Genomic DNA, 18,703 nt, shown 5'->3' with positions numbered 1-18,703 from the left:
CCCATCTCACCCAACTTCCCCAGTCTTCCTTAGAAGCAACCGGTGTTGTCTCTTAACTTTCTTCTGGCATTTGCCCATTTCCCTGATTCTATTTTAGCCATTATTGGTGGATGACTGCCAGTCAATGCCATCCTCTGTGTTTTCCCTCCCCAATGAAATTGTTTTGTAGTTCTTGATCAAATATTCAGTGTTTACACTAAACAGATATGCATAATTGAGGATTGTCCCATATTTTGATTATTAGCTTTGTTTTTGCTGTAGTTATTGCTGCCTCTTTAATTTTTAATTAGGTTTCTCTGTGATTATTTCTAATTTATCTAGCACTATGTAATAGCTTCTCCACACAGTTTTCTGTAATGTCAGCCACATCAGATACTTTCTCAGTTAACTTATTTTTGCAGTTTTATATATCTCCAGCTGGGTAGATTGAACCTCAGACTCTTCTTTTTGCCCTCTCCAGAGAAAACCAGCTTCAGTCTTCTGTTGAATGAGGGTGGGTTGTTACCACTGGATTAAGAGGGGACATCCAGGTATCTAGTAGCTACTTTTCATACAGCAGCCACCCAAATCCTCCTTGGCTTAGGATACGGCTTTCTGGGGTCTCTATAATTAATTATTATTTATCTACTTACTTTTCTGCTTCCAAAATTATGTGCCATTATTTCTTCTTTTCTCTGTCCTTGTGGGTTTCTGTTTAAAAATAACAAAAACGAAAAGCACATTTTTAAACTTAGGTAAGTTTGGAAAAGAAAGTAAGATTGGATAAATTTATTGTAGAAATGTATGAAACTGTAGGTTATCAGAAATAAAAGCAATAATAAAAAGACCTTATAGTAAGATAAGTAGTAATCATCACTAGCTAGAGATGACTACTGTTGTCATTCTGGAATATTTCATTTCAGTCTTTGTGTGTGTACAAGCTGGGCAGGTAGAAATTGGATGATGCCGTATGCAAGTTTGAGCATCTCTAATCTGAAAATCTGATATCCAAAGCTTTTTGAGCACTGACCTGATGCTCAAAGGTGATGCTCAAAGGAAATGTTCATTGGAGCATTTGGGATTTTGGACTTTGAGATGAGGGATGCTCAACCAGTAAGAATAAATCAAATACTCCAAAATCTGAAAAAAATCTGAAATTCAGAACTCTTTCTAGTCCCAAGCATTTCTGATAAGGCATACTCAACCTATATATTGCTTGTGGGTTATCTTTTTTATGTTTATTAGCATGCCAAGAGCTATAAATGCTGTTTTCACATGAACTGTTGTGCATTCATTTTCTGTGGTCCATTGACATTTTCAGTCTATTTTTACGCCATTACCACAATAACTATTTGAACTAAGAAGGCTTATGTGACAAACGATCATTTAAAAAAAATGCTGTAACTGCCTTTATTCCAAGTGTTAATATTACTCTGTTCCTAGTGCTGATTTTTAAATTACCTTTACTTTATTCTGCTTTATTTCATCCAGCCTGCAGATGGCAGAATTGTTTTATTTGAACAGCAATTTTGAATGCTCCATTTTATTTAGTGTGTTCTGACATTGGAATGAGAAGCGATTAAATGAACAATCTCTTTCCCAATTAAAGAAGAAGCAAATTAATGTTAGAGACAGGGAGCCACACTAAGAAAGTACTGGGTACTTTTTCATTTGGTCTATCTTCATTTCATGATTTTTGCATGCTTGGATTATAGGCCTATAAATGAACTAGAGCATAATGTGTAAGCTGTACCATATGTAAACTGCTGAATTTCCTTAATTACTTTAGTCAGAGGGAGCTTAAATCTGCTTCATATTAACCGTAAAGCAGTTTGTTTTGCATTTGTATTTTAAGAGTTTGCTTGTATTATTATTTTTTTAATCTGGAGACCTTTTAGTGTTCATGTATAAATCATCAATTTAAAGCTTTGATATGATTGAGTTTGCTGAAGTATGAGTGTTTTGTTGTTAGGATAAAAGAAATACTTTAGGGAACAAGAAATTAGAATTAGATTAGTGTACCATATTTGAAATTGAAGTCAGATATTATGCTATAGAAAAATTGGAAGAGCAGATTTGAAGAAATAGAGGAATTGCTTAGAAGAACTACTGTAAAATTCAGTGATTGATAAATTGCTCATGTGGCAGTTATGGCAGGGAAAACAGTAATATACTAAGCAAATATTTTTACTTCATTGTGTCATTCTGTTGATGTTTAAAAAGGTAAAATAGTTCTAATAAGTCATGAGACTTAAAATCACGTTTAAATATAAACTACTGGACCACATACATTACAATAGTCATCTTAAAATTATAAAAGTATTTTGTAACTGCTGTGGAAGGGTAGACTTCACAAGCTGATTAGGTATAATTTGCTAGCTTTATGAGAAGGAGCAGAATACTAAAGTACTACAAAAGTGTTAAATTCTGACTAAATTTTGAGTACCTTGTGAGTACTAAAACCTGTATAATGATTGCAGCAAACGGCTTACCCATAGTTGTGCAAAACTAATATTGGTAAGAAATGTAATTGGTGCATATTTTAAGGCCTTCTTAATTTGACAAGAGAATGGTAGAATGTACTGCTTACTGGAATGAGGAGAGAGTCTGTATATAATTTCAAATGCAAATTAATATTAGGTAAAGGTTAAAATTCCATTCAAAGGCGTCTAGAAAAGTCTACACTATCTCAGTAGAGCCTACTACAGCCATAAAGGGCAGATATTAATTATGTGCAGCCCTGTCACTTTTGAAGCTGATATTATGATTGCGTAATTACTTTCCCATCAGGAAGATACATCTGGAAAAGATATCACATGGTGTTCTAATCAAAAGAGGGTATGATATACTAGAATGAAATATGTACTTTTATTATACATTAATGCTTATGTTATGAAATGATTTTTCTAGCATGAAAGTCTGAGGATAGATTGGTTAGAATAATCAGAAAATATATTGCACATTTAACTCTCCATAATAAGTGAGTATAATCAATCCAGAGATAGTATTGAATAATGGAGATGTCCAAAATAGCTTTCTTTGGTTTTTGTCACCTTCATTTCAGAGTAAAGATAGTGATGAACAGAATTTTTGTATTATCATAATTGAGATAAGCAATTTCAATTCATTTCATGAAGGGTGACTGTATAAGGAATGATTATATCCTTTTTATCTTTAAAATATGAAAATTTTTGAGTTTTTTGATGTGGTAACTTAGAAAATAATAATAAATGCAGAGGTTTCATAATATAGTCCTTAATGTCAAGAATAATGGAAATGTGAAGGTCTCTTAGGTGAGAGATTATAATAGGAGATAGAATTATAAAATAAATATGAATTGTGTCATAACAACTGGAACCAAAGCATACAAACTGGAATCTGGCTATAGAATCATTGAGGTCCGTTTAGCTGCTTCTTTGAAATTGAACACTTTGATATATAAATGTAATTTGCATATATTTATGAAATATTCTGTTCATATTGCCTGGCTTGAACTTTTTGATAGAAGGAACACATTGAGACTTTTTTTTTTTTTTAAGCTTTTGTTTTCAAAAAGAGCTATGGTGCTATTTAAAAGGTAGGAAGTTTTTTTTGCCCACCCTACCTTTTATTTATTTTATTTTTTTCAGAAAAAGTGCATTTGTTATTCTGAGCTTTACAAAATAAATGTTGAGGCTCAGGCTGACGGTACATTCTTTTTCTTTCTTTCTTTCTTTCTTTTTTTGAGACTGAGTCTTGCACTGTCACCCAGGCTGGTGTGTAGTGGTGTGATCTCGGCTCACTGCAACCTTCATCTCCTGGGTTCAAGCAATCCTCCTGACTCAGCCTTCTGAGTAGCTGGGATTACAGGCACCCACCACCACACCTGGCTAATTTTTTGCATTTTTAGTGGAGACGGAGTTTCACCACATTGACCAGTCTGGTCTCAAACTCCTGACCTCATGACCTGCCCGCCTGGGCCTCCTAAAGTGCTGGGATTACAGGTTTGAGCCACCACGCCCAGCCAACAGTACATTGGGTAAGCAACTGTTTTTGATTTCTTCACCAAGCCATGTAAAAAATGAAAAAGGCAATAGATAAACCATATATTGATTAGAGAGCTCATTCTATTATTTCCAAATGCATTTAGTGTGTTAAGCTTTATACACTTTTTTTAAAATTGTACTTTAAGTTCTGGGGTACATGTGCAAATCTTGCAGGATTGTTGCATAGGTACACACATGCCATGGTGGTTTGCTGTCTCCATCCCCTGTCACCTACATCAGGCATTTCTTCCAGTGTTATCCCTCCCCAAACTCCCTGCCCCCTATTGTCCCTCCTCTAGACCCCCATCCCCCAACAGACCCCAGTGTGTGATGTTCTCCTCCCTGTGCCCATGTGTTCTCATTGTTCAACACCTGCCTATGAGTGAGAACATGCAGTGTTTGGTTTTCTGTTCTTGCGTCAGTTTGCTGAGAATGTTGGTTTCCAGATTCATACATGTCCCTACAAAGGACAGGAACTCTTTGTTTTTTATGGCTGCATAGTATTTCATGGGGTATATTTGCCACATTTTCTTTGTCCAGTCTATCATTGATGGGCATTTGGGTTGGTTCCAGGTCTTTGCTATTGTAAACAGTGCCTTAATGACCATAGGTGTGCATGTGTCTTTATAATAGAATGATTTATAATCCTTTGGGTATATACTCCGTAATGGGATTGCTGGGTCAAATAAAATTTCTGTTTCTAGATCCTTGAGGAATCGCCACACTGTCTTCCACAATGGTTGAACTAATTTACACTCCCACCAACAGTGTAAAATTTTCCTATTTCTTCACATCCTCTCCAGCATCTGTTGTCTCTAGATTTTTTAATGATTGCCATTCTGACTGATGTGAGATGGTATCTCAATGTGGTTTTGATCTGCATTTCTCTAATGACCAGTGATGATGAGCATTTTTTCATATGTTTGTTGGCCGCATATATGTCCTTTGAAAAGTGTCCGTTCATATCCTTTGCCCACTTTTTAATGGATTTGTTTGTTTTTTTTTCTTGTAAATCTGCTTTAGTTCTCTGTAGATTCTGGATACTAGCCCTTGATCAGATGGGTAGATTGCAAAAATTTTTTCCCATTCTGTTGGTTGCCAGTTCACTCTAATGATTGTTTCTTTTGCTGTGCAGAAAGTGTTAAGTTTAATGAGATCCCATTTGTCTATTTTGGCTTTTGTTGCTGTTGCTTTTGGTGTTTTAATCATGAAGTCCTTGCCTATGCCTATGTCCTGAATGGTATTGCCTAGGTTTTCTTCCAGGCTTTTTATTGTGTTAGGTCTCATATTTAAGTCTTTAATCCATCTGGAGTTAATTTTAGTGTAAGGTGTCAGGAAGGGGTCCAGTTTCTGTTTTCTGCACGTGGCTAGCCAGTTTTCCCAACACTATTTATTAAACAGGGAATCCTTTCCCCATTGTTTGTTTTCATCAGGTTTGTTAAAGATGAGATGGTTGTAGATGTGTAGCATTGCTTCTGAGGCATCTATTCTGTTCCATTCGTCTGTATCTCTGTTTTGGTACCAGTACCATGCTGTTTTGATTACTGTAGCCTTGTAGTATAGTTTGAAATCAGGTAGCATGATGCCTCCAGCTTTGTTCTTTTTACTTAGGATTGTCTTGGCTATGCGGGCTCTCTTTTGGGTCCATATAAAGCATTTTTTTCCGGTTCTGTGAAGGTCAATGGTAGCTTGATGGGGATAGCATTGAATCTATATATTACTTTGGGCAGTATGGCCATTTTCATGATATTGATTCTTCCTAACCTTGAACATGGACTGTTTTTCCATCTGTTTGTGTCCTCTCTTATTTCCTTGATCAGTGGTTTGTAATTCTCCTTGAAGAAGTCCTTTACATTCTTTGTTAGTTGTATTCCTGGGTATTTTATTCTCTTTGTAGCAATTGTGAATGGTAGTTCGCTCATGATTTGCCTCTCTGTTATTGGTGTCTAGGAATGCTTGTGATTTCTGCACATTGATTTTGTATCCTGAGACTTTGCTGAAGTGGCTTATCAGCTTAAGGAGATTTTGGACCAAGACAATGGGATCTTCTAAATATACAATCATGTCGTCTGCAGATAGAGACAATTTGACTTCTCTTTTCCTAATTGAATACTTTTTATTTCTTTTTCTTGCCTGATTGCTCTGGCTAGAATTTCCAATCCTATATTGAATAGGAGTGGTGAGAGAGGGCATCTTTGTCTAGTTCCAGTTTTCAAAGGGAATGCTTCCAGTTTTTGCCCGTTCAGTATGATGTTGGCTGTGGGTTTGTCGTAAATAGTTTTTATTATTTTGAGATATGTTCCATCGATACCTAGTTTATTGATGGTTTTTAGCATAAAGGGCTGTTGAATTTTGTTGAAGGCCTTCTCTGCATCTATTACCATGTGGTTTTTGTCTTTGGTTCTATTTATGTGGTGAATTATGTTTATAGACTTGCGTATGTTGAACCAGCCTTGCATCTCCGGGATGAAGCCTACTTGATTGTAATGGATAACCTTGTTGCTGTGCTGTTGCATTCAGTTTGCCAGCATTTTATTGAAGATTTTTGCATCGATGTTCATCATGGATATTGGCCTGAAGTTTTATTTGTTCGTTGAATCTCTGCCAGATTTTGGTATCAGGATGATGTTGGTCTCATAAAATGAGCTCGGGAGGATTCCCTCTTTTTGTATTGTTTGGAAGAGTTTCAGAAGGAATGGTACCAGCTCCTCTTTGTATGTCTGGTAGAATTTGGCTGTAAACCTGTCTGGACCTGGACATTTTTTGGTTGGTAGGCTATTAATTGCTGCCTCAACTTCCGCCCTGGCTACTGGTCTATTCAAGGTTTCAACTTCTTCCTGGGTTAGTCTTGGGAGGGGGAAAGTGTCCAGGGAATTTATCCATTTCTTCCAGATTTATTGGTTTATGTGCATAGAGTGGTTTGTAGTAGTCTCTGATGGTAGTTTGTATTTCTGTGGAATCGGCAGTGATATCCCCTTTATCATTTTTTTATTGCATCTATTTGATTTTTCTCTCTTTTCTTTTTTTATTATTCTAGCTAGCAGTCTATTTTGTTGATATTTTCAAAAAACTAGCTTTTTGATTTATTGATTTTTTTGAAGGATTTTTTGTGTCTCTATCTTCTTCAGTTCTTCTCTGATCTTAGTTATTTCTTCTCTTCTGCAAGCTTTTGAATTTTTTTGATCTTGCTCCTCTAGCTCTTTCAATTTTGATGATATGGTGTCAATTTTAGATCTTTCCTCACTTCTCATGTGGGCATTTATTGCTATAAATTTTCCTTTAGACATGGCTTTAAATGTGTCCCAGAGATTCTGGTACGTTGTGCCTTTGTTCTTGTTGGTTTCGAAGAACATCTTTATTTCTGCCTTCATTTCATTGTTTATCCAGTCAGCATTCAGGAGCCAGTTGTTCAGTTTCCATGAAGTTGTGTAGTTCTGAGTTAGTTTCTTAATCCTGAGTTCTAATTTGATTGCACTGTGGTCTGAGAGATTGTTTGTTATGATTTCCATTCTTTTGCATTTGCTGAGGAGTGATTTACTTCCAATTATGTGGTAAATTTTAGAGTAAGTGCGATGTGGTACTGAGAAGAATGTATATTCTGTGGATTTGGAGTGGAGAGTTCTGTAGATGTCTATTAGGTCTGCTTGGTCCAGATCTGGGTTCAAGTCCTGGATATGCTTGTTGATTTTCTGTCTCTTTGATATGTCTAATATTGACAGTGGAGTGTTAAAGTCTCCCACTGTTATTGTGTGGGAGTCTAAGTCTCTTTATAGGTTGTTAAGAACTTGTTTTATGTGTCTGGGTGCTCCTGTATTGGGTGTGTGTATATTTAGGATAGTTAGCTCTTGTTACATTGATCCTTTTACCATTATATAATGCCCTTCTTTGTTTCTTTTGTTCTTTGTTGGTTTAAATCCATTTTGTCAGAGACTAGGATTGCAACCTCAGCTTTTTTTTTTTTTTTTTTTGCTCTCCATTTGCTTGGTAAATCTTCCTCCATCGTTTTATTTTTAGTCTGTGTGTGTCTTTGCATGTGAGATGGGTCTCCTGAATACAGCACAGCGATGGGTCTTGACTTTTTATCCAACTTGCCAGTCTGTGTCTTTTGATTGGGGCATTTAGGCCGTTTACATTTAATGTTAATATTGTTATGTGTGAATTTGATCCTGCCATTTTGTTACTGGCTGGTTGTTTTACCCATTAGTTGATGCAGTTTCTTCATTGCATCATTGGTCTTTACCATTTGGTATGTTTTTGCAGTGGCTGGTACTGGTTGTCCCTTTCCATGTTTAGTGCTTCCTTCAGGAGCTCTTGTAAGGCTGGTCTAGTGGCCACAGAATTTCTCAGCATTTGCTTGTCTGTAAAGGATTTTATTTCTCCTTCACTTATGAAGCTTAGTTTGGCTGGATATGAAATTCTGAGTTGGAAGTTCTTTTCCTTAAGGATGTTGAATATTGGCCCCCACTCTCTTCTGGCTTATAGAGTATCTGTCAAGAGATCTGCTGTGAGTTTGATGGGCTTCCCTTTGTGGGTGACCCAACCTTTCTCTCTGGCTGCCCTTAGCATTTTTTCCTTCATTTCAACTGTGGTGAATCTGACAATTATGTGCCTTGGGTTTGCTCTTCTTGAGGAGTATCTTTGTGGTGTTCTCTGTATTTCCTGGATTTGAATGTTGGCCTGCCTTGCTAGGGTGGGGAAGTTCTCCTGTATAATATCCTGAAGAGTGTTTTCCAGTTTGGATTCATTTTCTGTGTCACATTCAGGTACACTGATCAAGTGTAAATTAGGTCTTTTCACATAATCCCATATTGCTTGGAGGCTTTGTTCATTTCTTTTCCCTCTTTTTTCTCTAATCTTGCCTTCTCGTTTTATTTCATTGAGCTGATCTTCAATCTCTGATATCCTTTCTTCTGCTTGATCAATTCAGTTCTTGAAACTTGTGTATGCTTCATAAAGTTCTCGTGCTGTGTTTTTCAGCTCCATTAAGTCGTTTATGTTCTTCTCTAAGTTGGTTATTCTAGTTAGCATTTCATCTAACCTTTTTTTGAGGTTTTTAGTTTCTTTGCATTGGGTTAGAACATGTTCCTTTAGCTCAGAGAAGTTTGTTATTGCCTACCTTCTGAAGCCTGCTTCTGTCAATTCATCAAATTCATTCTCCATCCTGTTTTGTTCCCTTGCTGGTGAGGAATTGTGATCCCTTGGAGAAGGAGAGGCATTCTGGTCTTTGATGGTTTCATCCTTTTTGTGCTGGTTTCTTCCCATCTTCGTGGATTTATTTACCTTTGATCTTTGAAGTTGGTGATTTTGGATGGGGTGTCTGAGTGGACATTCTTTCTGTTGATTTGAACCTATTTCTTTCTATTTTTTATTTTTCCTTCTAACAGGCCCTTCTGCCGTAGGACTGCTGGAGGTCCACTCTAGACCTTGCTTGCCTGGGAATCACCTGCGGGGGCTGCGGTGCAGCGAGGATTGCTGCCTCATCTCCTCTGGTAGCTTCGTCCCAGAAGGGTACCCGTCATATGTCAGCCAGAGCTCTCCTGTATGAGGCGTTTTTTGGTTATTCAGGGGTCAGGGAGCCGCTTGAGGAGGCACTCTGTCCCTTGTCTGCCTGCAGAGGCACTGCTGGGTTGCCTCGGACTCAGCCTGGCTGCTGTGTAGGCTTCTTCTGGCCTTTGTTTACACAGATGAGATTAGACCCAGCTTTGCAATGGCAGATGCCCCTCTCCCCCACCAAGCTGGATTGTCCCACGTTGAGCTTGAACTGATGTGCTGGCTGCGAAACTCTCAAGTGAGAGGGCTTCAGTTTGCTGGTCTTTGTGGAGGTGGGACCTGCCAAGCCTTATTACCTGTCTCCCTGCTTTAGGCTGTCCCTCTTTCTGGGGGTAGGTAGATCCGCTCTGCAGGTGTGCTCTAGGGGCTAGTCAAACTTCCGCCTAGATCTGTGTGGACAACTCGCAGTGCTGGGCCAGCTGGAGCCGTTGCTCAGATCTGTGTTGGTAACTCGTGGCGCTTTTCAGCCCGGTGTCATTCGCCTGGATTGTGGGTTGCAAAGGCTATGGGAGAAGTGCAGTATCTGAACCGGCGTGCTTAGCGGGTAAAGTTTCCAATCCTCAGGCCAGTTGCACTTCCCGGGTGGGGCAGCTACCCTGCCTTGGTTCGCCCTCCTTGGGCTACACCCACTGTCCAACCAGTCCCATTGAAATGAACCTGGTACTTGGGTTGGAAATGCGGAGATCACTCTATTTCTGCGTCTCTCTCACTGAAAACTGTGCTCAGGAGCTGTTCCTATTTGGCCATCTTGGCGGAAGTCCCCAGCTTTATGCACATTTTAATAGTTCTTGCAGTTAAGTGTAGGATTGTGATGATTTGGATTTGGAGATGCATCAGTAGTGTTATAAGTTTCCCTGTGTGTGTGTGTGTGTGTGTGTGTGTGTGTGTGTTTTCCTTAAGTACACTTCACTAAATTTAGTTCACTCAAGAATTTATTTATCCAGTGCTTTATAGACAAACATTATGGTTGTACATAGTAGTTTGCATTATTTTTTACCTATTTAATATTTTAATGTGCCTGTTTTAATTTACAAGGACTTATTTTACTAAGCAAAAAGTGCAAAAGATTTATAAAGCTATCTTCTAGTTATAATTAGCATTTCAACTAGAGGTAGCTTGGGAATTAAGTGAAACTATTGCAGCTACAGTTATTGAGAGTCGTTGTGGACTGGAGTTGGATGACCTTTGTTCTCTAGCATCTTCCAAAATAACTGTTTCATGATTAGGAGTTAGGAAACTTGCTGTGGCTATTTTTCCTCCTGTTTTTCAATGAATGGTGCTCTTAGAGATAACCTGTTCTCTTATGCATTTGAAATATTCATTGTCAGTAGTAAAAGTGGTTTTTTGTTTTGTTTTACTTTTCTCAGGCAGAGCCTTGCTCTGTTGCCCAGGCTGGAGTACAGTGATCTTGGCTCACTGCAACCTCTGCCTCCCGGGTTCCAATAATTCTCATGCCTCAGCCTCCCAAGTAGTTGTGGTTACAGTCATGTGCCACCATGGCTGGCTAATTTTTACATTTTTAATAGAGTGGGGTTTCATCCTGTTGGCCGGCTGGTCTCAAACTCCTGGCTTAAGTGGTTTGCCTCCTTTGGCAAAAGTGGTTTTTTTAATACAGGAATTCTACATGTGCAAGGTGGGGAAAACGGCTATTAGGATATTTGATTAGACATATGAAGAGTGCTCACATGGATCTGATATGTCTGGTTTGCTATATTTGGATTTCTGAGTGAATATAGGCTATCAACAACCAGTAATTAACTGATGATCCATATTTGTAAGGAACATGAGATGTAAAGTTAGCACAACTTTGAGAGTTAAGCATGCAGATTCACATCCTGTAATCATTCTGAATTGTGGTTTTCTCATTGATGAAATGGGCATGTTTGACTTGGACTTTGGTTTGGGCTATGTCGTTGTTGGGGCATTGGGAGTGATAATTCTACTTTTCCAGCCTTTTTAGAATTTGGTGCCAGTTGAGAGAGAGAAAGAGTAAGACAGATGGAGATCAAATGCTGTTGGTTACATTGGATTGGAAAATGTGACTTAGATGTGTGGCATTCTAAGGTTAGGCTTCTTAGTACAACCCTACTTTAGACTTTGAATTTTCTGCTTGAGAGGGAGACTGTGTGTGTACAAAGCAAACACACATATCCGTGGGCCATGATGGCAAGAGCACAGAGAGGTGGGCCTGTGGAGCTGCCTTTGAAAGGCAGGGCAATGTGTGCCTAGCACGTGGATGGAGGAGCTGAGGGGAAACTGCAGGTTGTCTATAATCGGGAAGTTCTTAAAATAAGGAAGAGAGTGGGGCAGGTATGCATGCTTGCATTCTTTCTCCAGACCTTCAGAGAAGAGTGAAGGAAAAAGGGAGAGGTATAGAAACTTTCTCCTAATTACTTCAAAGAGGTGGACACACCTTTATTGTGAAGCTATAGGAAATCTCCATTTGAAAATGCAGTACAAGTTCTTCAGCTTCCCAGGAGAAATATTTATTCTCATTTAACATTAGTGCTAAATTTACTTGCTTTTAACCCTAAAAGATCAGTGGAGACAAAAGAAGCTCTGTTCTTCCATATTTGAATTATGTTAGCTATGCTACAGTGTTTTGCTTGTTTGGGTCTGGAGAGTTGAATTATCTGAGGAGCGAATAGGGTCTGTGGAAAACTACAGGGGATGTATTTGTTGCCATGGTATTTTATTAGTAAATTGTAATCTAAAAGCTGTGTTGCTCTAGAATGTGATCCTGGACGGTGGATTGGGAAGTGTAGCTGGACAAATATATAGTGTTTCCTTTTTTGATACCTAAGGAAAATGTAGTTATGTTTCACTGGGAGGTCATTCTGGTTTGAGGTCTACTTTTCTGGATCCCCAGTTGAATTGTGGTGTGCAACAAAATGTGAGGTTAATTTAACCACTTAAATTCTCTTGCCTCCTCATCCTTGACAAGGCAGACTTTTCCTTTCACACTTATTAGTAGGAACCTTTGAATCTTGAATAATATAATACTAGAGGAAAATAAAAACAGCCAATTTCTTAAAGTCTGATCTTGATTATTCTGTTGTAGATCATCAACTGTGTTTTTGTAGTTGTTGCTATTTTTTGTTGTTGTTGTTGTTGTTGTTGTTTTCTTATTTGCCTTTTTCTTTGGTGATTTTACCTGTAAGTCTTTTTTTGCAGAGACAAAAGGGAAAGGAAGAGGTGAAACCTAAATCAGTCCTTAATCAATTTTTCTATTTCTTTTTTTGACTTGTAAGCACCTGGCTTGAAAAGATGCATAGACCACTGGGGGATTATGAAAACAGTTTCAAATATTTGAAAAAACAGTTTTATTGTTATAAAAAATTGAATTTTATGTTTCCATACTATTTACTGGACACTTAGTTTACCAGTTGGGAATCTTTTAGACTTTGGAATACCTTCTTTTTCAAACTGAATTTGACGTTAATTTACTTGAACTTATATTGATGCCTCATGAGGTACATTATTTATTGTGGCTAATCTTTCCTTTTTTCAATTTCAGGTGATCCCATTAAGATACTAATGCCGTCACTGTCTCCCACAATGGAAGAAGGAAACATTGTGAAATGGCTGAAAAAGGAAGGTGAGGAAGTACCTTCCTAATGTCCTGTGTGCTTTGCTATTTGGTTATTTTGTTTTTCCTTCTATTTGTCCTATTACACATTATGTCATATAAATTGTGTTTCTTTGGTAGTTAATGTAAGTTTGGTTAAATAAAATTTTCCATGATAATGTAGCAAAGGTTTTTTGGATTCAGCCTGTATCCTTACACAAGCACAGAATGGTAAAAAATATTTTAAGGCTTTTCCCCTAAGTGTAAGTCCTTATACCTATACTAGCTTTTAGTTTCAACATCATAATTTTGACGTTCTCCTTAATTTATAACTTTATCATGATTGTGTGTGCCTGTGTGTTCCTGGAGGTAGACAAGTTCATTATAAATTTCATTGGAAAGAACAAATAAATAGAGTGTAAGGAAAACCCTCAAAAGCAGAGCAGCAAAGGAGGGTTGTAGCCCTGCTAATTATTGAAACATAGTAATAAGGATCTTTAATTAAAACTGTGGGATTGGTGCTTAAAAGACCGACTAGTGCAGCTGAGTAGAGAATAAAGAAATAGAGGCAGTTGCACATGGAATTTAAGTGTATAATAAAGGAAGACAGTGTTAGATTTATTCATACGTGAAGGATAAATTACAAATGAATTATACACTTAGTGTCTAAAAATAAAACTATATAAGTTTTGAATTCCTCTCAACCTGGAAGTGGAATAAATACCCTAACCATAACTCAAATTCCAGATTTTAATACGGGAAGTAAAATTTGATTATAAAAGTACTAACTTTTATATGGCTAAAACTATATGTCAAGTAAAAAAATGACAAATTGAACAAGAGTATTTGCAGTTTCTATCACAAAGGGTTAATATCCCCAAAAGATAGCTAAGACTGTCAGCTCAGCAAGAAAGTGGGCAAGATACATGAACAGACGGTTTACAGAAAAATAATTGCAAATAGCTTTTACTATATCCACAACTGTAAAAACGAATGACGAACATTTCTTTATATTGCTATGGAGTGATCTTCAGTGAAGGATGCAAGGTACAGACAAGTGAGTATAGTATATATTATTTATCAAAGAAAGAGGTGGCAGTGCTAATACTTAAGAAATTAAAAAGGAAGGATAAAATAAAACTTTAAAAACGACAATAGATGGTTATCTACAAAGTAATGGAGGGAAGAGTGTGGGGGAGAAAGTGGAAGCTGGTCTTCTTTGAATATATCTCTTTGACTGAATATATCTTTTGTCTCTTTGACTTTGGGACCATATACATATTTTGCATAATTATAAAACAAAATTAAAGTGTAAAAAAGCTCTAAAGATTGAAACAATGAGACCGGTGATTCTAATTCATTTTCTCTTTCTCTCTTTCTCTCTCTCTCTCTCTCTCTCTCTCTCTCAATTTGCTTACATAACCATAAAGAGGGGCATTATTTCAAATGTCACATATTTGATTATATCCCCCAATAGATTTTAACTGAAGGACAAAGCATCTCCAAAAGCGTAATCCTCAACTGTTAGAGTCATCGTATTATGCTAGTTATGTTGGTATTGTTATTCTAAGACTTTATGTGTATTCTATGGGATAAAGGAAGTAAGTGGTTAAGATAATATCATTGGAAACTTGGATTTTTAGTGTAGTTTAAAGGAGAAGCAGGTAAAAGTGGCTAAGGTTAGGAAACACTCTGTAACGATGAATTTTCTAGCCCTTTCCCTTGGCAATGCCTGGAAACAAGAACCAATCCAGTCACAGTTTGCTCCCCTAGAACCCAGACTGTAGTCTCTAAATATCAGTTCCCACTAATGTAAATGAAGGCTTCTTGGAAAATAGCTACTTGCAAGTCTAGGGCAGGAAATGTGCAGATAAGCTTTTAATATCTTGTCAGTTCAGAAAGCAAGGAAGCTGTCAAAAACTCCTGAGCGCATCTTAAAGGACTTAGGAGCCAGAGGTAAGATAGTTGAGGTTCACTAAAGATAATAAGGATGATATATTTAATGTATTGAAGTACACAACCGAGTCTGATTGGACATATCACTTAATTCTATTCCTCAGTGGAACAGAATATATTTCAATACATTAAATATATTTGAACTCTAAGTTCACAGTAATACTAAAGGAAAAAAATTAATAATAATTGATTAGCTTTAGAGGGTACTAAGAAATTAACTCATTTGAAAACGTAATAAATGGAAGGACTCAAGCTTTTTTCTCTGCCTCTTCTGCTGTATGAACCATAGCTCTGAGTAACCACATAATTGATGAGAAGTTTCTCATTATTAGCATATTACAGTTCTTAAAAAATAGAAGAATCATAGAATGTCACTGTATCACCACTTTGCAGTCTCTAATGAAATAGTATAGCCAGTGATCATTAATAGCTGCTAACATCACAAAAAGAGAGATAACCAGATATTACATGCTTCCCGCTGTGAAGTAGTCTTGTCAAAAAATAGTACGCTCAAGCTTGGAGCTCTAACTATCATTTTCCAGGAAATACAGGGGAAAATATAACGTGTTTAATGACACCATGAGAAACATATCAGGAAAAACTAGACTGAGGAATTCTGCATGCCAGTTTCTTCAACCAATAACTTTCAGGGTGGCAGGGAGGAGCCTGGGGAAGGAGGGTGGGTGAACCTATAGCATACAAGAAATTTGAGACCAGTGCCAATGTAGGGACTTTATTTTAATTATGATTCAAGGAAATAAAACAGATGGGGACATTTGAAAACTGGCTATCTATATTTAATGATATTAAGGAATCTATATTTAATGATATTAAGGAATTTTTATTTTTTTGAGGCATGGTCTCACTCTGTGCCCAGACTGGAGCGTAGTGGTGCGATGTCTGCTCACTACAGTCTCAACCTCCTGGGCTCAGGTTGATTCTCCCACCTAAACCTCTTGAGTAGCTGGGACCATAGGTGTGTGCCACCATACCTGGCTAGTTTTTTATATTTTTGTAGAGACCGAGTCTCACTGTGTTGCCCACACTGGTCTTGAACTCCTGGCCTCAAGCGATTCTCCTGCCTCGACCTCCCAGAGTGCTAGGATTACAGGCACGAGGCACCACACCCAGCATAGGAATTATTAATTTTAAAGGTTTAATAATATTTTGATTATTTTTTAAAAATAATCTTACCTATAAGAGATATGAGATGAAATACTTCTGTATAAAATGACAGTATCTCTGGGATTAGCGTCAGAATAACCTTGGTAAAGGTTGAGAGGGTAGGGAGGGGTATAACTAAAATGAGATAGGTCATGAATCAGTTGGCAGTTGTATAAGTGAGGTAAAAGGTATATGTGGCTTCATTACCTTTCCTCACCACTTTTGTCAGTTTGAAACTTAATGTATAAATTTTTTAAGTATACTTTAAAAAAGTTGTACATAATGCTTTCAGGATATAATTTGAGGTGAGAAACTACTCTTTGTTTAGCTCTTTGGAAGTACCAGATGAACTGGAATATTGATATTATTAAGAGACTATTTGATACAATACCATTTATAATGCTGTATTACCATCACTATTTCTGGGAACCATTTTGCCAGATGTTAAGTACCTACTATCGTGCTTAGAAAATAAGACTATGAATAAAAGGTGAGTACGTTGCAGTGCTCATACAGAAGGACAGAAGAACAGTTAATGTGAAGGAAGCTGAAGAAAGGGACTTGTTTTTCTGGCAGCTACTTTCTTTTCCTAACTCCTTTTTCCTTTGCCATGTGTAGTGGTAGAGTCACCCCTCCAGGTATTGGTCACTGAATAGCCTCTTTTAGCATTCTATGTAGCTGTCTTTCTCTGTGCCTTTGACTCATTCTGTATCCGGTTAAGCTATTGTGGAGGAAATAGGATGAATCTTCAGTACCTGTTAGAAATTGTTAGACAGAAATACAGAGAATTTATAGGTGACAGGATGAGTTCCCCACAGCCATTATTATGCTTCACCTGGAGCAATGGTAAATCGAGTGTTAAAAAGGGAAAGAAAGAAGGGAAGAGCAAGTGGAGAATGAATAACATGGCCTGGAGTGGACTTCTTTAATTCCAGAGACTAGCCCTAGCAAGGACTTCAGGGTATCCTAATGTGATTTAGTGGGCACAGATGTCACTTACACAAATGCTGGTATTGATTGATCCAGTCTAATGCTTGTAAAATAGCATCAAAAGAGTTTAGGCAGCAGGCAGAAACACCAGAGTCTGGAAGGGCTGTGTTGTGATTCTAGGAGGTCTAGCCTTTCATATCATCACTTTTGCCACTAATGACAGGTGTGGGGATCAGAAAGAGGTCCGACAAGTATTTACTTGAGAACCCTAGCCAAATGAGCTTGGGAGTTTGGAACAAGGCCTCACTTCTTTGAGGGAGTCTGGGGTATAAGGAAAGGCAAGAAAAATTGCTGTGGGTTGAGCCATTATGGAGGTTAGGAGGTATGGTGCAGTGAGGTTATGCAGATGAACGTAACTGGTCCTTGATGGACCCAACCAAGTCCGATTGGACATATCACTTAATTCTATTCCTCAGTGAGAAATATGTCTGAGTTTGTTAATGTTTGCGCTTCCCATTATGACTAACATCGTAATTGGAATAGAACTGCAGTGTTGTAAGTAGTCAATTAGTAAAGGTATCAGCAGAGGGGAGAGTAAGCCAAAAGCAGGGTACAGGACAAGAATCTAAGAAGACTTTGTAGATAAGGTTGTATTTGAACTGGTCCTTGTAGAATAAATGGGCTTTTTTTAAAAGTGAGAAAGGAGGACATTCCAGGTAAAAAACAACATGGGTAAAGTCTTGGAAGAAAGATGTCACTGAAACAGCAGGTGGGTCTGGCTGCATTGAGGGCATAATGCCTGTAAGATCACACAGATTATGGGAAAGGATCTTGAATGCCAATCTGCAGTTTGTCAGTCTGTGAGGGGTCTTTATCCTAAAGCCAATATATATCCACATTCATGGTTTCTTAATAGGAAGTCGTTTCTTTTTTTTTTAATTTTTTAAATTTTTTTATTTGAGACAGTCTCACTCTGTCACCCATGCTGTAGTGCAGTGGTCCGATCTCACTCACTGCAACCTTTGCACCCTCCACCTTCCAGGTTCACATGATTCTCATGCCTCAGCCTCCCAAGTAGCTGGGACTGTAAGCGAGCACTACCACCCTTGGCTAATTTTTGTATTTTTAGTTGAGATGGTATTTCACCATGTTGGCCCAGTCTGGTCTTGAAATCCTGACTTCAAGTGATCTGCCCACCTTTGCCTCCCAAAGTGCTGGGATTATAAGTGTGAGCCGCCATGCCTGGCCAGGAAGTGGTTTCTACATGCTTTTCTAAGTCCTGTTAGTAGCATTGTGTTGAAAGGAACAGACCCTAAGAGTAGTCTGTTATCAAGAGATAACAATAGGCAATTGAAAGTAGCCTCCTGGCTGGGAGCAGTGGCTCATACCTATAATCCCAGCACTTTGGGAGGCCGAGGCAAGCAGATCGTTTGAGGTCAGGAGCTTGAGACCAGCCTGGCCAACATGGTGAAACCCCATCTCTACTAAAAATACAAAAATTAGCTTTGGCCGGCACCTGTAATCCCAGCTA

At 37.9% G+C, this 18,703-nt stretch overlaps 1 protein-coding gene across 1 annotated transcript in view; it reads left to right on the top strand.

The window, feature by feature from the left end:
• The window catches only part of PDHX (pyruvate dehydrogenase complex component X), a 76,223-nt gene that overhangs the window by 7,260 nt on the left and 50,260 nt on the right, over nt 1-18,703 (top strand). Inside the window, exon 2 of the mRNA XM_012452337.3 lies at nt 13,072-13,152. Within this exon, the coding sequence (XP_012307760.2) occupies nt 13,072-13,152 (81 nt within the window). The remainder of the gene's footprint in view (nt 1-13,071; nt 13,153-18,703) is intronic.

Source organism: Aotus nancymaae, unplaced genomic scaffold (genome assembly GCF_030222135.1).
Source record: "Aotus nancymaae isolate 86718 unplaced genomic scaffold, 86718_ANA_hifiasm-v0.15.2.pri h1tg000059l, whole genome shotgun sequence".
Lineage (NCBI taxonomy): Eukaryota > Metazoa > Chordata > Mammalia > Primates > Aotidae > Aotus > Aotus nancymaae.
This window is presented reverse-complemented; position numbering and strand designations above follow the sequence as displayed.